Genomic DNA, 16356 nt, shown 5'->3' on the forward strand with positions numbered 1-16356 from the left:
AGACATTTCTCCAAAGAAGACATACAGGTGGCTAACAAACACATGAAAAGATGCTCAACATTGCTCATTATTAGAGAAATGCAAATCAAAACTACAATGAGATATCACCTCACACAGGTCAGAATGGCTGTTATCAAAAAGTCTACAAACCATAAATGCTGGAGAGGGTGTGGAGAAAAGGGAACACTCTTGCACTGTTGGTGGGAATGTAAATTGATACAGTCACTATGGAAGATGGTATGGAGATTCCTTCAGATCAGATCAGTCACTCAGTCGTGTCCGACTGTTTGCAACCCCATGAACCGCAGCATGCCAGGCCTCCCTGTCCATCACCAACTCCCGGAGTTCGCTCGAACTCACGTCCATCGAGTCAGTGATGTCATCCAGCCATCTCATCCTCTGTCGTCCCCTTCTCCTCTTGCCCCCAATCCCTCCCAGCATCAGAGTCTTTTCCAATGAGTCAACTCTTCGCATGAGGTGGAGATTCCTTAAGAAACTAGAAATAAAAGCACAATATGACCCAGCAATGCTACTCCTAGGCATATACCCCGAGGAAACCAAAATTGAAAGAGACACATGCATCCCATTGTTCATTTCAGCACTATTTGCAATATCCAGAACATGGAAGCAACCTAGATGAATCGACAGATGCATGTATAAAGAAGTTATAGTACATATACACAATGAGGTGGATGAACCTAGAACCTATTATACAGAGTGAAGTTTGTAAGAAAGAGAAAGATAAATTCCATATTCCAACACATACATACGGAATCTAGAAAAATGGCACTGAAGAATTTATTTACAGGGTAGCAATGGAGAAACAGACATAGAAAGTAGACTTATGGACATGGGGAGAGGGGAGGAGAGGGTGAGATTTATGGAAAGAGTAACATGGAAACTTACATTACCATATGTAAATAGATAGCCAATGGGAATTTGCTGTATGGCTCAGGAAACACAAACAGGGGCTCTGTATCAATCTAGAGGGGTGGGATGGGAAGGGAGATGGGAGGGAGTTTCAAAAGGGAGGAGATGTATGTGTATCTATGGGTGATTCATGTTGAGGCTTGACAGAAAACAACAAAATTCTATAAAGCAATTATCCTTCAATAAAAAATAAATTAATTTTAAAAATTACTGAAAACTTGGAGACATTTTCTAATGGCTTACTGAGTATTCTGTAGCAGACACTCTCTAGGAATTATTGATTCCATAGAGTGTGTAATTTTGATTGTCTTTTTTTTTTTTTTTTAGATTAGGCTTTTTTACAACTCTATAAGAGTAGAGTTAATTTGTAGAAAATGGATGGGTGTGAAAATGATTCCTTTCAGAGAACTATACAAGTGATTCCTGATCACAGAAAGCAAATGAATTTTGTCCAGTAGAGATTCAGCTAATTTCCATCAGTTAGAAAAGCTGATTTCAAATATGACAAATTGCTGCTCAGCATATTAACCAGTTTTGCCTCTAGTAGAAAAGTCATTTTAGAATGCCTTTGACTGACTGACTATATATTTCATATCTCTGTTCCTCAAATTCTTTAAATTAGTTGTAGCATCTTAATAATGCCCTCGTTAAATAATGAATAAAGTAATATCTTTGACACATGTTCATTTTTATAATTACATGCTGCTGCTGCTAAGTTGCTTCAGTCATGTCTGACTCTGTGCGACCCCATAGACAGCAGCCCACCAGGCTTCCCCGTCCCTGGGATTGTCCAGGCAAGAACACTGGAGTGGGTTGCCATTTCCTTCTCCAATGCATGAAAGTGAAAAGTGAAAGTGAAGTCTCTCAGTCGTGTAGTCATGTCCGACTCTAGCAACCCCATGGACTGCAGCCTACCAGGCTCCTCCATCCATGGAATTTTCCACACAAAAGTGCTAGAGTGGGGTGCCATTGCCTTCTCCTATAATTACATGAATGCCATGTATTAATTTTTTGAAAATTATACTTTAAAAGATGCTTGCACTATAAGATCTCACATATTAGTTGACCAAAGATATGGAAACACTACAAAAGCAATATATAATCAATGATGAACTATCAGTATGGATTTGAGGAGCTGTGGTAGAGTTTCTGGGTGACTGTTCTTTTTATTTACCCTGCGTTGCTTTTACTTCGTTTAGCAGCTGATTCTACTTTGTATTAAGCAATGCAGAGGAAGGGATTGCAAACACAGATGAGGCCACACTCCTGTTCTAGAGTTGTTGACAGTTGTTAAAGAGAGAAACACAGGTCCCAAAGGGCATCATCTCTGCTAATGTCCTGGTGCCAAACCTAGATTTAATACTTGACCTAATTGCAATTTTGACCTTCCCCAGGAATATAATTGTAATCGGACCACTTTGGAATTTTCTGGTCAGCCTAACTGATATAAACTGCATGATTAGATTCTCATCATTTCCCCCAAAGAAGGTGACCAACCCTGAAACAATTATTCCTTTTCTTTCGTTAATAACTTCCTTGCCCCACTCTTCTTTAATAAAACCCTGCATTTTGTACAACTCCTCAGAGGGCCCTTCTGTTTGCTAGATGGTGTGTTGCCTGATTCATGAATTGCTGGGTAAAACCAACTAGGTTTTGAAATTTACTCAGGTGAATTTTGTTTTTTAACAGTCTAGTGTGGGAGAAAAACATTAATAAATCATTAACAGAGTATGATAAAGGGTGGGGATGAGAATCACATTTGAGACTTTACTGTATCTTTATGCTTTATATTTATTATGATGTTTTATATTATTTTATTTAAACCTAAAGTTTTGAGTAATTTTATCCCAGTTTTATAATTGGTGCACAGACAATGAGTTAATGGCTGTAATCATCATGAACAAGAAACTATGGGAAACCAAAAGCAAATTTACATGCTTTCATTCCTAAGACCAAGCGTTCCCCTCCTTTCTCAGTTCATTTGGTTGACTCTGGACTCGGGTCAAATCCTGCTCTAAAGAGCATGGAACGGAAATCTGGTGCGGAGCTGGCCAACAAGGACTGTGTTGTCGCTGCAGGACTCTGGAGTCCTCCTCAAGTTTGGAATCCACCAGGACCCGCTCCTTTCTGGGAGGCAACACGGTCTGGAGGCTGTCAGAGACGGGCAAGGTTAGTTGACTTCCTCGATCTTTCAGGCTTCAGTGTTGCTTGCAGCCTTTGGATACCTGGTATTTGAAGAGGGAGGGTGGGCGGTAGCACCCAGAGTCAGGTTGTGCTCTGGAGATCACCAGGAACGCACTTCTCCCCTCACTTCCCACCTCCACCCACGGTGCTGGAGAGAGCTGCACAAGGTGGACTGCAAACACTGGCAAATATTGACAGAAGTGAAGGTCACAGTAGGACCATTTAGCTTGAATCTGTTGAGGAATGATTGGCTTGCAGGTCAAAGGGATAGTCAACCAGATTTGCATAAACAACACAGGCCATTTCTGAAACTGAGTTTTAAAACTAGCAATTCTTTTTATCACCCCCTTGTGTCTTTGCAAAATCTCTCCTTGTACCAACTTCCTTACAGCTATTCTTATTTCCTATCATAGAACTTTTTTCTTTTCCCCTTCAGGGAAGAAAAAATCAATACAACCCCGTCTCTAGAAAGGAGTGATTGGTCTGATCTTAAGTGGTGAGAGAAGACCTATTTTGATCCAAACCAGGGTCTTAGGCTGGGTTATTTCCAACCCGGTTCAAACAATTGATTGTAAGATGTTTTTTTGGCTTATGTGCTATCTTGTGGATGTGTGGCTGATTTCTGCCTCAGATGGTATGTATGCTTTTCTTAAGTTCAGACTGTAAGGCATTTTATATCAGCATGTGAATTATGAGGCATTCTGTCTAAGATTTTAATGAAATTTAAATTTATAAAAACATATTTCCTTTATTGAATAATCTCAGGTTACTTGGTGTTATGCTCTGTACTCAACAGTAAATATTTAATGACCTGGCTCTAAGAAGTGAGTCATTTTTTGCTACTTTCCCTTTTTGTTCTGGAAACAAAAAATGTATCAATTTCAAAATCTTGAGAGGTCTTATTTATGATAAACTCTGGTACCACTATTTGGAAAGGGGATTGTAATTTTAGGAGTGGATAACTAATGGCTGAATTTGAGTCAAACTCTTGTTTTTCTTTTGAAAACAAAACGTTGGGAATCCTTGGGGAGGAAAGGATGTGGATGTTCATGGACATGGGAGAATACCAGGAGTCAGAATACAAGGAGTCAAGCAAAAAGACACTATGATGGGGACTCCAGTAAGTGCTTCCTCAAGGCGTGTGACATGTCAAGAGAATCTGTTTTTTTTTTTTTTTTTTTTTCTTCCAACAAAGAGCTATCCAAAACTTCCCCCAGTGAAGGATAACATATTCATTGCAGATGAGGGAAAAGGACAAATTCTGGGGACTTAACTTATGTAACGATTTTTTGATGCCTCTAAGGGATGGAATGCCCTCACTCCTGAGTGCTGCTGTAAGTTTGATCTTTCTGCTTCTTTGTTCATCTTGTCGTCCCACTGTATTCTTTCACATCATACCTCCAGTAGGCCATGGTAAGACTTTATAAGAAAAAAATTCTCAACTTTTAGGAATCCATTTTTAAAGTACTCTAGTGGCAGTCTTTCCTTTGAAGGTATGTAGTCAGCTCTTGCGGAGAAGGCAATGGCACCCCACTCCAGTACTCTTGTCTGGAAAATCCCATGGACGGAGGAGCCTGGTAGGCTGCAGTCCATGGGATCGCAAAGAGTCGGACATGACTGAGCGACTTCACTTTCACGTCTCACTTTCATGCATTGGAGAAGGAAATGGCAGCCCACTCCAGTGTTCTTGCCTGGAGAATCCCAGGGACGGGGGAGCCTGTTGGGCTGCAGAGAGTCAGACACGACTGAAGCGACTCGGCGGCGGCAGCAGTCAGCTCTTGTGTGTGTGTGTGCTCAGTCATGTCCAACTCTTTGCAACCCCATGGACTGAACCCCGCCAGACTCCTCTGTTCATGGGATTTCCGAGGCAAGAATACTGGAGTGGGTTGCCATTTCCTTCTACAGGAGACCTTCCAGAACCAGGGATTGAACCCAAGTTTCCCTCATTGGCAGGTGGATTCTTTAATACTGTGACACCTGGGAAGCCCATTCAGCTCTTGAAAGTAAAGTAAGAGTGTTAGTCGCTCAGTCTTGCCCTACTCTTTGTGATCTCATGGACTGTAGCCTGCCAGACTCCTTTGTCCATGGAATTCCCCAGGCAAGAATACTGGAGTGGGTTGCCATTTCCTTCTCCAGAGGATCTTCCTGACCCAGGGATCAAACCTGGGTCTCCCGCATTGCAGGCAGATTCTTTACTGTATGAACCATCAGCTTGTAGTCAGAATTAACTTAGCTGAATTAGTAGACCCAGTCACCCCTACAAGAAGGAAAGGATTTCTATGTATTAAAACTACTTTTTTTTTTTGTGGGGGAACTTTAGTTTATTTAATATCACAGTGCTTTAAAACTTTTATGTTATGAAAAAATATAAACATATACAAAAGACAGAAGTATAAAATGAACTCATTTGTGGGACTTTTGAGGTCATCCAGTGTCTAAGACTGTATGGTGCCAATGCAAGTGAGGTAGCTAGACCCCCCAGGCTCCAACTAAGACCCAGTGCAGCCAAATAAATTAATTAATTAAATATTAGAAAAGTGAGCTCATATGTATTATCAACACATGACTTTTTTCATCTACAAGTCTGCTTTGCATTATTATTTTGTAGTAAATATATCATACCATTTTATCCATCATTTAATGTTTGAATTGGAAAAATTTATGTTCTCAATTTATAAATGTGATACCTGAAATCTAAGTGATTTGCTTAGGTTCATAAAACTCATTTGTGATGTCTGTAAAGATGGAGAATAACTAGTCCACATGCTCTTTATTAATACTGTTTTTAGGAATGGCTAGATTAGTTTTGCTTCATACCTAGAGTGAAAATTTCTCCTTTATACATAGAGTAAAGCAAACCTGTATATTTGTCCTTTATTCATATTACCAAATTCACATCCCTCTGTTTTTTGTTTTTCCACCTGGGGAGAACAACAACAACAACAAAAAGTAAAAAAAAAAAAAATGATGACTAATGTGTGTATCTGACAGGATGAAAGGGAAGGAGACACTTGCCTTAAACGTGGGCTCAAAAATTTTGAGCAATGCTTAACAGAAGAGTATGATGAACGTGCTATTGGTAATTTCCAGTTACATGCTTAATTTCAGTAAGTTCTAATGTCAGTTGTCACTCTTGTGGCACGATCAAGATGTTTCCTTACTTAGGGCAACCCAATCTTTTCTCATCCTGCACTGATATGGTTTGGTTCCTGGTACCAGTCCATAATGAGCTTCCCCAGTGGCACTAGTGATAAAGGACCCGCCTGCCAATGCAGGAGAAGTAAGAGACGTGGGTTTGATACTTGGGTAGGGAAGATCCCCTGGAGAAGGAAATGGCAACACACTCCAGTATTCTTGCCTGGAGAATCCCATGGACAGAGGAGCCTGGTAGGCTACAGTCCATGGGGTTGCAAAGAGTCAGATATGACTGAAGCGATTTAGCAGCAGCAGTAGCAGCAACCAGTCCATAATAAAAGGTGAAGTTTTGGGAATTCCCTGGTGGTCCAGTGGTTAGGATTCTGCACTCTCACTGCTGAGGGCCCAGGTTCAATCCCTGGCTGGGGAACTAAGATCCTACAAGCTGTGTGGTGTAGCAAATAAATAAATAAACAACAGATGCAGTTTTACTTCTTGTTTTCACTCTTCTTGAAGAAGCCTGAGGAAGTCTACCCTTTGCTGTGGTGGGTTTCAACTTCACCCTTTCAGCTCTCTGTTTTTTTGTTCAGTGGGCCACTGTCCTGACCCCTTGCTGGTGACTGATGAGTTCAGTTTCTTGGAGCCTGTGAATGTGAATGACACTTTCATGTTTAAATGCAATGAGCATTGCATCTTTAAGGGCAGCAATTGGAGCCAGTGTCGAGAAAACCACACCCGGGTGACTCACTCTCCTGTCTGCAAAAGCAGTAAGTATAAGAGAAAAGAGTGAAAATCCCAAAGACACTGATCAGGAGTGAAAATCTAGACATTTGCCACAAATCCACAACACTGTCCTCTTTCTTGTATCTGGGGGGAGGGTTTTAGCATCTAGCAGGCAGTCAAGAAAGAGCCAAGCCTCAACTCAAGCAATGGATTCTAATGAAATGATTAGTACCCAACAATAATCCTCCTGAAGTAGGATTCCTAGTAGGTCTAAAACAGGGTAGTTTGGGACATCTGACTATGTTTTTGTAAACTTTCAAGATTAAGCAATAACTTTTCTTGAAAGATACACAAAACAGGGGAAAAACCATAATTCATTGCAAAATTACATAAAATAAAAATTGAGCATATTTTCTTTCTCAGTACAATTCATACCTCTTAGAGGTAATTGGTTGGATGTGTTTAATGACTTTTTATTCTGTTCACACAGATATTTAAATAAACGCACACACACATGAACAGACATTTGTTGCTGTTCAATCGCTCAGTTGTGTCCGACTCTTTGTGACACCATGGACTGCAGCACACCAGCCTTCCCTGTCCTTCACCATCTCCTGGAGCTTGCTCAAACTCATGTCCATTGAGTCAGTGATTTCATCCAACCATCTTGTCCTCTGTCATTCCTTTCTTCTCCCACCTTCAATCTTTCCCAGCATCAGGGTCAATGAGTCAATTCTTCGCATCAGGTGGCTAAAGTACTGGAGTTTCAACTTCAGCAGCAGTCCTTCCAATGAATATTCAGGACCAATTTCCTTTAGGGTTGACTGGTTTGATCTCCTTGCAGTCCAAGGGACTCTCAAGAGTCTTCTCCAACACCAAATTTCAAAAGCATCAGTTCTTTGGTGCTCAGCCTTCTTTGTGGCCCAACTCTCACAACTATACACATCGACTGGAAAAACCATAGCTTTGACTAGATGGACCTTTGTTGGCAAAGTAATGTCCCTGCTTTTTAATATGCTGTTTATGTTGGTCATATCTTTTCTTCCAAGGGACAAGTGTCTTTTAATTTCATGGCTGCATTAAATGATTTTGGAGCCTAAGAAAATGAAGTCTGTCACTGTTTCCATTGTTTCCCCATCTATTTGCCATGAAGTGATGGGACTGGATGCCATGATCTTTGTTTCTTGAATGTTGAGTTTTAAGCCAGCTTTTTTACTCTCCTCTTTCACTTTCATCAAGAGGCTCTTCAGTTCTTCTTTGCTTTCTGCCATAAGGGTGGTGTCATCTGCATATCTGAGGTTAACTGATATTTCTCGTGGCAATCTTGTTTCCAGCTTATGCTTCATCCAGCCCGGCATTTCTCATGATGTACTCTGCATATAAGTTAAATAAACAGGGTGACAATATATAGCCTTGATGTACTCCTATCCCAATTTGGAACCTGTCAGTTGTTTCATGTCTTGTTCTAACTGTTGCTTCTTGACCTATGTCATATGGGTTTCTCAGGAGGTTGGTAAGGTGGCTTGGTATTCCCATCTTTTTAAGAATTTTCCGCAGTTTGTTGTGATACACATAGTCAAAGGCTTTAGCACAGTCAATGAAGAAGAAGTAGATGTTTTTCTGGATCTCTCCTGCTTTTTCTATGATTTCATGGATGTTGGCAATTTGATTTCTGGTTTCTCTGCCTGTTCTAAATCCAGCTTGAACATCCAGAAGTTCTCTATTCATGTATTGTTGAAGCCTAGCTTGGTTAATTTTGAGCATTGCTTTGCTAGCATCTGAAATGAGTGCAGTTGTGTGGTAGTTTGAACATTCTTTGGCATTGCCCTTCTTTGGGCTTGAAATGAAAACTGACCTTTGCTAGTTCTGTAGCCACTGCTGAGTTTTCCAGATTTGCTGGCATATTGAGTGCAGCACTTTCACAGCATCATCTTTTAGGGTTTGAAACAGCTCAACTGGAATTCCTTCAGCTCCACTAGCTTTGTTTGCAGTGATGCTTTCTAAGGCCCACTTGACTTCACATTCCAGGATGTCTGGCCCTAGGTGAGTGATCATACCATTGTGGTTATCTGAGTCATGAAGATCTGTTTTGTACAGTTCTTTGTTTTCTGGCCACCTTTTCTTAATATCTTTTGTGTCTGTTAGGTCCATACCATTTCTGTCCTTTATTTTGCCCATCTTTGAATGAAGTGAGCCCTTGGTATCTCTAAAGTTCTTGAAGAGATCTCTAGTCTTTCCCATTCTATTGTTTTCCTCTATTTGTTTGCATTGATCTCTGAGGAAGGCTTTCTTATCTCTCCTTGCTGTTCTTTGGAACTCTGCATTCAGATGCTTATATCTTTCCTTTCCCCTTTGCTTTTCACTTCTCTTCTTTTTAGCTGTTTATAAGGCCTCCTCAGACAACCATTTTGCCTACTTGAATTTCTTTTTCTTAGGGATGGTTTTTTATCACTGCCTCTTGTACAGTGTTATGAACCACATATTTACCTACAAAGATGGGATTTTACTATCTGTATTTTTGAAATAGCTTTATTTTTTCATGTAACAATATACATGAGAGCTTTTTCAGATCAGTATGTAAAGCTCTGTCTCCTACTTTTTAAGTATATGTGGCTATGCCATCTCTCATATTGATGAACATTTATTTCTATATTTTATTTCTATTTCCATAGTTTTGCTTTACAATGATGAAATGAATATATATATATATATATACACACACATGTGTATACACATACAACTTTATGCTATTATTTTTACAGGATAGATTCCTAGAGTGAGTCACATGATATCATCATTTGAAAAATATACATAAAAAATCCAAGTAATTCTATTAATTACTAATTCTTGGATACAAAATAAATATTGAAAAATCAACAGTTTCACTTCCTGGTAATAGTTATTAGATGAATATTGAAATGTAAAAATAATTCCATTCATGAGACCTATATCAAAATTCATTAAAGAGTGGAAAAGAAGGTATGAATGAAAGAAAAGATCAAGACACACAGACTCAGTATTACAATGCAATCCTAACCAGAGTTTTCAATTTAAAAATTAAAAAAAAATTAATTAAAAAATCTCATTTGGAATGGTACATATCTGACACTGCAAAATTTAATTCTTTATTTCAACACTTCATGTTTTAGAGCAGTTTTAGGTTTCTAATAAAATTGAGAGGAAGATACAGAGATTCCCCCTGCTGCCCCCACACTCACACATGCACAGCCTCCCTCCCATTATCAACATCACTCACAGAGTGGTACATTTGTTATAACTGACACATCATTATCATTCAAAATCCATAGTTTACCTGAGTTCACTGTTGGTGTTGTACATTCTATGTATTTGGACCAATGTTTAATGACATATGTACATCGTTATAACCTCATGTGGAGTAGTCTCACCACCCTAAAAACCCTCTGTGCTCTGCTTATTTATAACTTTCCCCACCCTTCTCAGCCACTGATCTTTTTGTTGTTTCTCTATTTTTTCCTATTTCAGAATGTCATATAGTTAGAATCATACATTTGTAGCCTTTTCAGATAGGCTTCTTTCACTTAGTAACATCCATATAAGTTTCCTCCATGTCTTGTCATGGCTGATAGCTCATTTCTTTTTAGTGCTGAATAATATTTCTGGATGTACCACCATTAACTTGTCCATTCACTTTCTGAAGGACGTCTTGGTTTCTTCCAAGTTTGGGCAATTAGAAATAAAGCTGCTAAAAATATCCCTGTGAAAGTTTTTGTATGGATGTAAGTTTTCACCTCCTTTGGGAGTTGGATTGTATGATCAGCATATATTTAGTTTTTTTAGAAACCACCAAAGTATCTTCCAAAGTGACCCCAAAGTGCAAAATACCATTTTGCATTCCCAGCAGCAGTGTATGAAAGATAATGTTGCTCCAAATCTTTCCTAGCATTTGGTTTTGTCAATGCTCCAGAATCTGACCATTCTAATAGATGTGCAATGGTGTCTTGTTGTTTTAATTTATATTTCTCTGACATATAATGTAAAGCATCTTTTGATATGCCATCTGTACATCTTTGGTGAGGTGTCCATTCAGAACACTGTAGTTCCTCAGTCAACTCATTGCAATTCTTCTTCCTTTCTTCCACATAACTTTGAACTCAGGTTTTGATCTTTTGAAAATTTATTTGCTAATTGCTCAAGCAATACACCTCTGTTGTAGAAAAATATATAAGATAAAAGAAGAAAATATTTAATCACCTACAGACCTATCACTCTAGAATAACAGAGTACTTTTGTATATAATTTTCAGGCTTTTTTTTCTATTCATAAATGTTGGTATATGACTGTTTTACAAAAATAGTATTATATTACACATGCTCTTTTATGCTTTGGTGTTTTAGTTATCTTTATGTTTTGAAGACCTTTATTTTCCAATAAACATACCTACATAATTACTATTAATTTAGCCATTAATCTTGATCAACATGTTTAGACTCATGTAACCTCAGAGCTGAAAATGACCTTAGGGATAATATTATTTAGCCTGCTCATCTTATAGATTAAGGAGGAAGCCAAGAAAGGTGAAAAGGCTTGTTTCATGCCATATGGTTAGTGGAAGGGCCAAAAACAAAACTCATAACATCTAGTACCTTGCCCGACGACTCTCTCTCCACAATTTTACAGACTCACTCTCTTTCCTCCCAGTTCTGTTCTCTTTTTTTCCTGAAGCTCTCATATAGTACAACTGTCCCACAGGGTCAGTCAATCTCCATCTGAGCTCACTCTATTTATCTACTGTTTCAAGAGTTCTTCCATCTCTACCTAAAATCTAATTTTTCTCTTCTTGTACACTGACAGTTAGCATCTCTACAACTTAACCTTCCTTTCCTCACACTCCTGCCAATCAGAAAGTACTTTCAGATCTCTAATGACCCAGAGAATGAGCCAGGGTGGGGAGTCTTTCCCATGGGCAAATATGATTTTGACCAGAAAGAAATAAATGGAGAACATGTCCGAGATCCCACGTGGGCTGCTCTGAAGATGGTGGGTGCTGGCCTAGACCATTGCACTGTGGTGGCTGATGTCATGCTCTGAGCATTATTCCAGGAATGCTTCACAACTGTCACTCTTATAATCCTGTCTACCAGGAGACTGTGGCCCTCCTGAGACTCCAACTCATGGCTATTTTGAAGGAAGAGATTTCAAGTCTGGATCTACCATCACTTATTACTGTAAAGCAAGGTAAGTGTACTGCAGACTTTTGAACATAAGACTTTGCCCATTGACTGGTAGCCTTGTTTTAGAAATGCCCCAGTCTGTCTCAACCTTGTCCGCTGGTTACCAGGCACATTCTGATTTTGAGAGCTGCTTTACCCACTGCCAGGTCCCCCCAAGTTCTAGAAGACAGTCTAACTCTCCTATTTATCCTAACTTATGTATCACTTTCTTTTCTCTTAGCTAAGACAAAATGGAATGTTTAAAGTTTTTCTAAAGAATAGCAGAACAAAAAACTAAACCAAAAAACCCCCACAGAATATATGAAAGTATAGGAATAGAATTATTTAGATCCTTGCTGTTAGTGTTTAGTTTCTAAGTCATGTCCAACACTTCATGACCCCATGGTCTGTAGACTGCCAGGCTCCTTTCTCCATGGGACTTCCCAGGCAGGAATATCAGAGTGGGTTACCATTTCCTTCTCCAGGGGATCTTCCTGGACCAAGGATTGAACTCGTGTCTCCTGCATTGGCAGGCAGATTCTTTACCACTGAGCCACCAGGGAAGCCCATAGATCCTTAGGACATCATAATTAAAGCCTAACCTTAACTTAGACTGCCTGGTCGCCCCTTTAATGATCTCCTAGCCTTTTCTTTTTCTGGCCTCAATCTTATTAACCCATAGTCATGAGGCCTCACAGGCATTTCTATCTCCAGTGGAGTTTTCCATCAACTCTCCTGTTTTTCTATTTGAAAGCTGAGTCTTCTTTTAAGCCAGTTCACCAAGATTTATTTGAAAGCTGTCTCTAGCTTTCTACTGCTTTTTGGAACATAGATGACAGTTGATTTTAAAAATTACTGAATGATGAAGAGTTTCCTCCCTTACCCTCCCCAGCCCAAACTCTGTGTTTAAAAACACATATTTAGAATTTTTCATTCCTCCATATCTTACATGCTGGTATATTTCTTGGGTCCTCTCCATCCCCAGGACAGTGTTTTACTTTATGATTGTTGTGTAATACTGAGATAACTTCTTAAGAATGCATTAGAGCTCTGGGGCAAGAAAGTCGATTCTAGTATTTCTATTTCACAGTGTGAAATACTATTACATAAAACCAACTTTAGTTGCCCAGTTCAAGAAATGGAAGGGTAAAAGTTGTTTCCATCTTACCTTGTGCCCAGGTACCGCCTGGTGGGCACGCAGCACCAACAGTGCATTGATGGGGAGTGGACCAGTGCCCCTCCCATCTGTGAGTTGATCCAAGAAGCTCCCAAACCAGCCGAATTAGAGTTGGAGAAGGCGTTTGTAAGTAGTGGGCTCTTTTCTGTCTTATTCACAGTGGTGACCCCAGGGCCTGATTTCGGTGCTGGCACACGCTCAGGAAACAGCTGTTCATTTGCAATGCCTTTGAATGGACTCATCTTGGCCTGTTTGTAGAGTGGGACCCATAAACTACTAACTCATGTTTTTGTATATGAGTTCCCATTCTCCACCATCACCATTAATGTCTCATGAAGCTCTGTTGGTAAGAACTGTTGTCTCATGTGCTTTAAAGAGCAAGATACATAATTTCATGTCATAGACTTGGAAGTATTGCTATGAAAAGTCTCTAAAATTTTTCCAGACTTAAAAAAAAATCACAAAAACACGGAAAGATCTGTTTTCATTGAGACTCCTCTCTTTTTGTTGTTGTTGTTTAGTTGCCAAGTCATATCCAACTCTTTGAGACCCCACAGACTACATAGCCCACTAAGGTCCTCTGTCCATGGATTTCCCAGACAGTAATACTGGAGTTGGTTGCCATTTCCTTCTCCAGGGGATCTTCTCAATCCAGGGATCAAACCCACACCTCTTCCCACATCTCCTATGGGCAGGTGGATTCTTTACTACTGAGCCACCATGGAAACCTGTCTCCTCTCTTAGTCTATATTTATTACTAGGATGATGAATAAACTTAAATCTCTAAATTTTATTTTTTGAAAATAAAAAATGACCCTAATGGCAGACAGTGGTGCCTTCCCCCAAGACACACCTAATTGCAAGGTTTTATATATATCTCTGTGCCCCTGTGGGAGGAGAGTGACACTTGGCAGCATCCTGGAAGCGACTCAGGCAGTCCACAGCCATCCTGCAAATTTAGATGATTCATCATATTGAAGACCCAGATTCCCACTGAAGCCTTCATCTGGGGACCTAAACACCACTCATTAGCTTCTGAGGGGTGGCACTGGGTCTCAGTTCTTAAACTGTAATTTAAAAAGGTGTTTTTCTTCAGCTTGCCTTTCAGGAGAGTAAGGAACTTTGCAAAGCCATAAAGAAATTTATGCAAAGGTTAAAGAAAAGTGACTTAACAATGGAGAAAGTAAAATATTCTCTGGAAAGAAAGAAGGCTAAATTGAAGGCAAAAATGTTGCTCTGACCTTGTAGCTGAGCAGACTGGGTAATAGAAATACTCCCATGAATAAAATTTCCTCTTGGTTCTGAAATTGGTTTCAGATTTTTCTCTTTTTGGACTGAAATGCATATTCATAGTAACTAGCTGCAGTTGTATAATACACTGTGTGTGTGTGTGTGTGTTTGTGTGAGTGTGTGTGTTGAAAGTAGAATGACCAAGTGTGGTGATTGTTTAAGACTAGAATTAACTGGACATGGAACAACAGACTGGTTCCAAATAGGAAAAGGAGTACGTCAAGGCTGTATATTGTCACCCTGTTTATTTAACTTATATACAGAGTATATCATGAGAAACGCTGGACTGGAAGAAACACAAGCTGGAATCAAGATTGCCGGGAGAAATATTAATAACCTCAGATATGCAGATGACACCACGTTTATGGCAGAAAGTGAAGAGGAACTCCAAAGCCTCTTGATGAAAGTGAAAGTGGAGAGTGAAAAAGTTGGCTTAAAGCTCAACATTCAGAAAACTAAGATCATGGCATCTGGTCCCATCACTTCATGGGAAATAGATGGGGAAGCAGTGGAGACAGCATCAGATTTTATTTTTTTGGGCTCCAAAATCACTGCAGATGGTGACTGTAGCCATGAAATTCAAAGATGCTTACTCCTTGGAAGGAAAGTTATGACCAACCTAGATAGCATATTGAAAAGCAGAGACAGTACTTTGCCAATAAAGGTTTGTCTAGTCAAGGCTATGGTTTTTCCAGTGGTCATGTATGGATGTGAGAGTTGGCCTGTGAAGAAGGCTGAGTGCCGAAGAATTGATGCTTTTGAACTGTGGTGTTGGAGAAGACTCTTGAGAGTCCCTTGGACTGCAAGGAGATCCAACCAGTCCATTCTGAAGGAGATCAGTCCTGGGATTTCTTTGGAAGGAATGATGCTAAAGCTGAAACTCCAGTATTTTGGCTACCTCATGTGAAGAGTTGACTCATCGGAAAAGACTCTGATGCTGGGAGGGATTGGGGGCAGGAGAAAAAGGGGACGACAGAGGATGAGATGGCTGGATGGCATCACTGACTCGATGGACGTGAGTCTGGGTGAACTCTGGGAGTTGGTGATGGACAGAGAGGCCTGGTGTGCTGTGATTCATGGGGTTGCAAAGAGTTGGACATGACTGAGTGACTGAACTGACCTGAACTGAATGGGATGTGAAGCCACAAGGCTTCCCTGGTGGCTCATATTGTAAAGAATCTGCCTGCGGACATGACTGAGTGACTGAACTGACCTGAACTGAATGGGATGTGAAGCCACAAGGCTTCCCTGGTGGCTCATATTGTAAAGAATCTGCCTGCAATGCAGGAGACCTGGGTGTGATCCCTGGGTCAGGAAGATCCCTTGGAGAAGGGAATGGCTACCCACTCCAGTATTCTTGCCTGCAGAATTCCATGGACAGAGAATTCCATGGGCAGAGGAGCCTGGCAGGGTACAGTTCTTGGGATTGCAGAGTTGGACATGACTGAGTGACTGACACTTTCACTTCAATGAAGAGGGAAGGGTTTAATTTTCTGTCTAAAAGAGGATGGGAAACTTAGATCACAGCTAAGGTATAAAGTATTTATTTTTTTTTGGCTGCACTGCATGGCTTGTGGGATCTTAGTTCCTTGAATAAGGGTTGAACCCTGGCTCTCCACAATGAAAGCGTGGAGTCCTAACTGCTAGACTGCTAGGGAATTCCCACCTCATTTTTCAATATGAAATGCAAATGATGAGGCAAAAATTAACCTGAAATTAACCAAA

At 40.0% G+C, this 16356-nt stretch overlaps 1 protein-coding gene and 1 non-coding gene across 2 annotated transcripts; both read left to right on the forward strand.

The window, feature by feature from the left end:
- Positions 1–3690: 3690 nt before the first annotated feature.
- Positions 3691–14581, forward strand: C4BPB (complement component 4 binding protein beta). The gene is made up of 5 exons (XM_055583558.1): positions 3691–3748; positions 6840–7016; positions 12096–12189; positions 13344–13467; positions 14438–14581. Exons 1-5 carry the CDS (start codon positions 3691–3693, stop codon positions 14579–14581), a joined length of 597 nt encoding a protein of 198 aa, XP_055439533.1.
- On the forward strand, positions 6607–6679 carry TRNAE-CUC (transfer RNA glutamic acid (anticodon CUC)). The gene has a single exon. It is a non-coding gene; the product is annotated as a tRNA-Glu (tRNA).
- Positions 14582–16356: the final 1775 nt, after the last annotated feature.

The sequence above is a fragment of the Bubalus kerabau genome, chromosome 5 (assembly GCF_029407905.1).
Source record: "Bubalus kerabau isolate K-KA32 ecotype Philippines breed swamp buffalo chromosome 5, PCC_UOA_SB_1v2, whole genome shotgun sequence".
NCBI classification, from domain to species: Eukaryota; Metazoa; Chordata; class Mammalia; order Artiodactyla; family Bovidae; genus Bubalus; species Bubalus kerabau.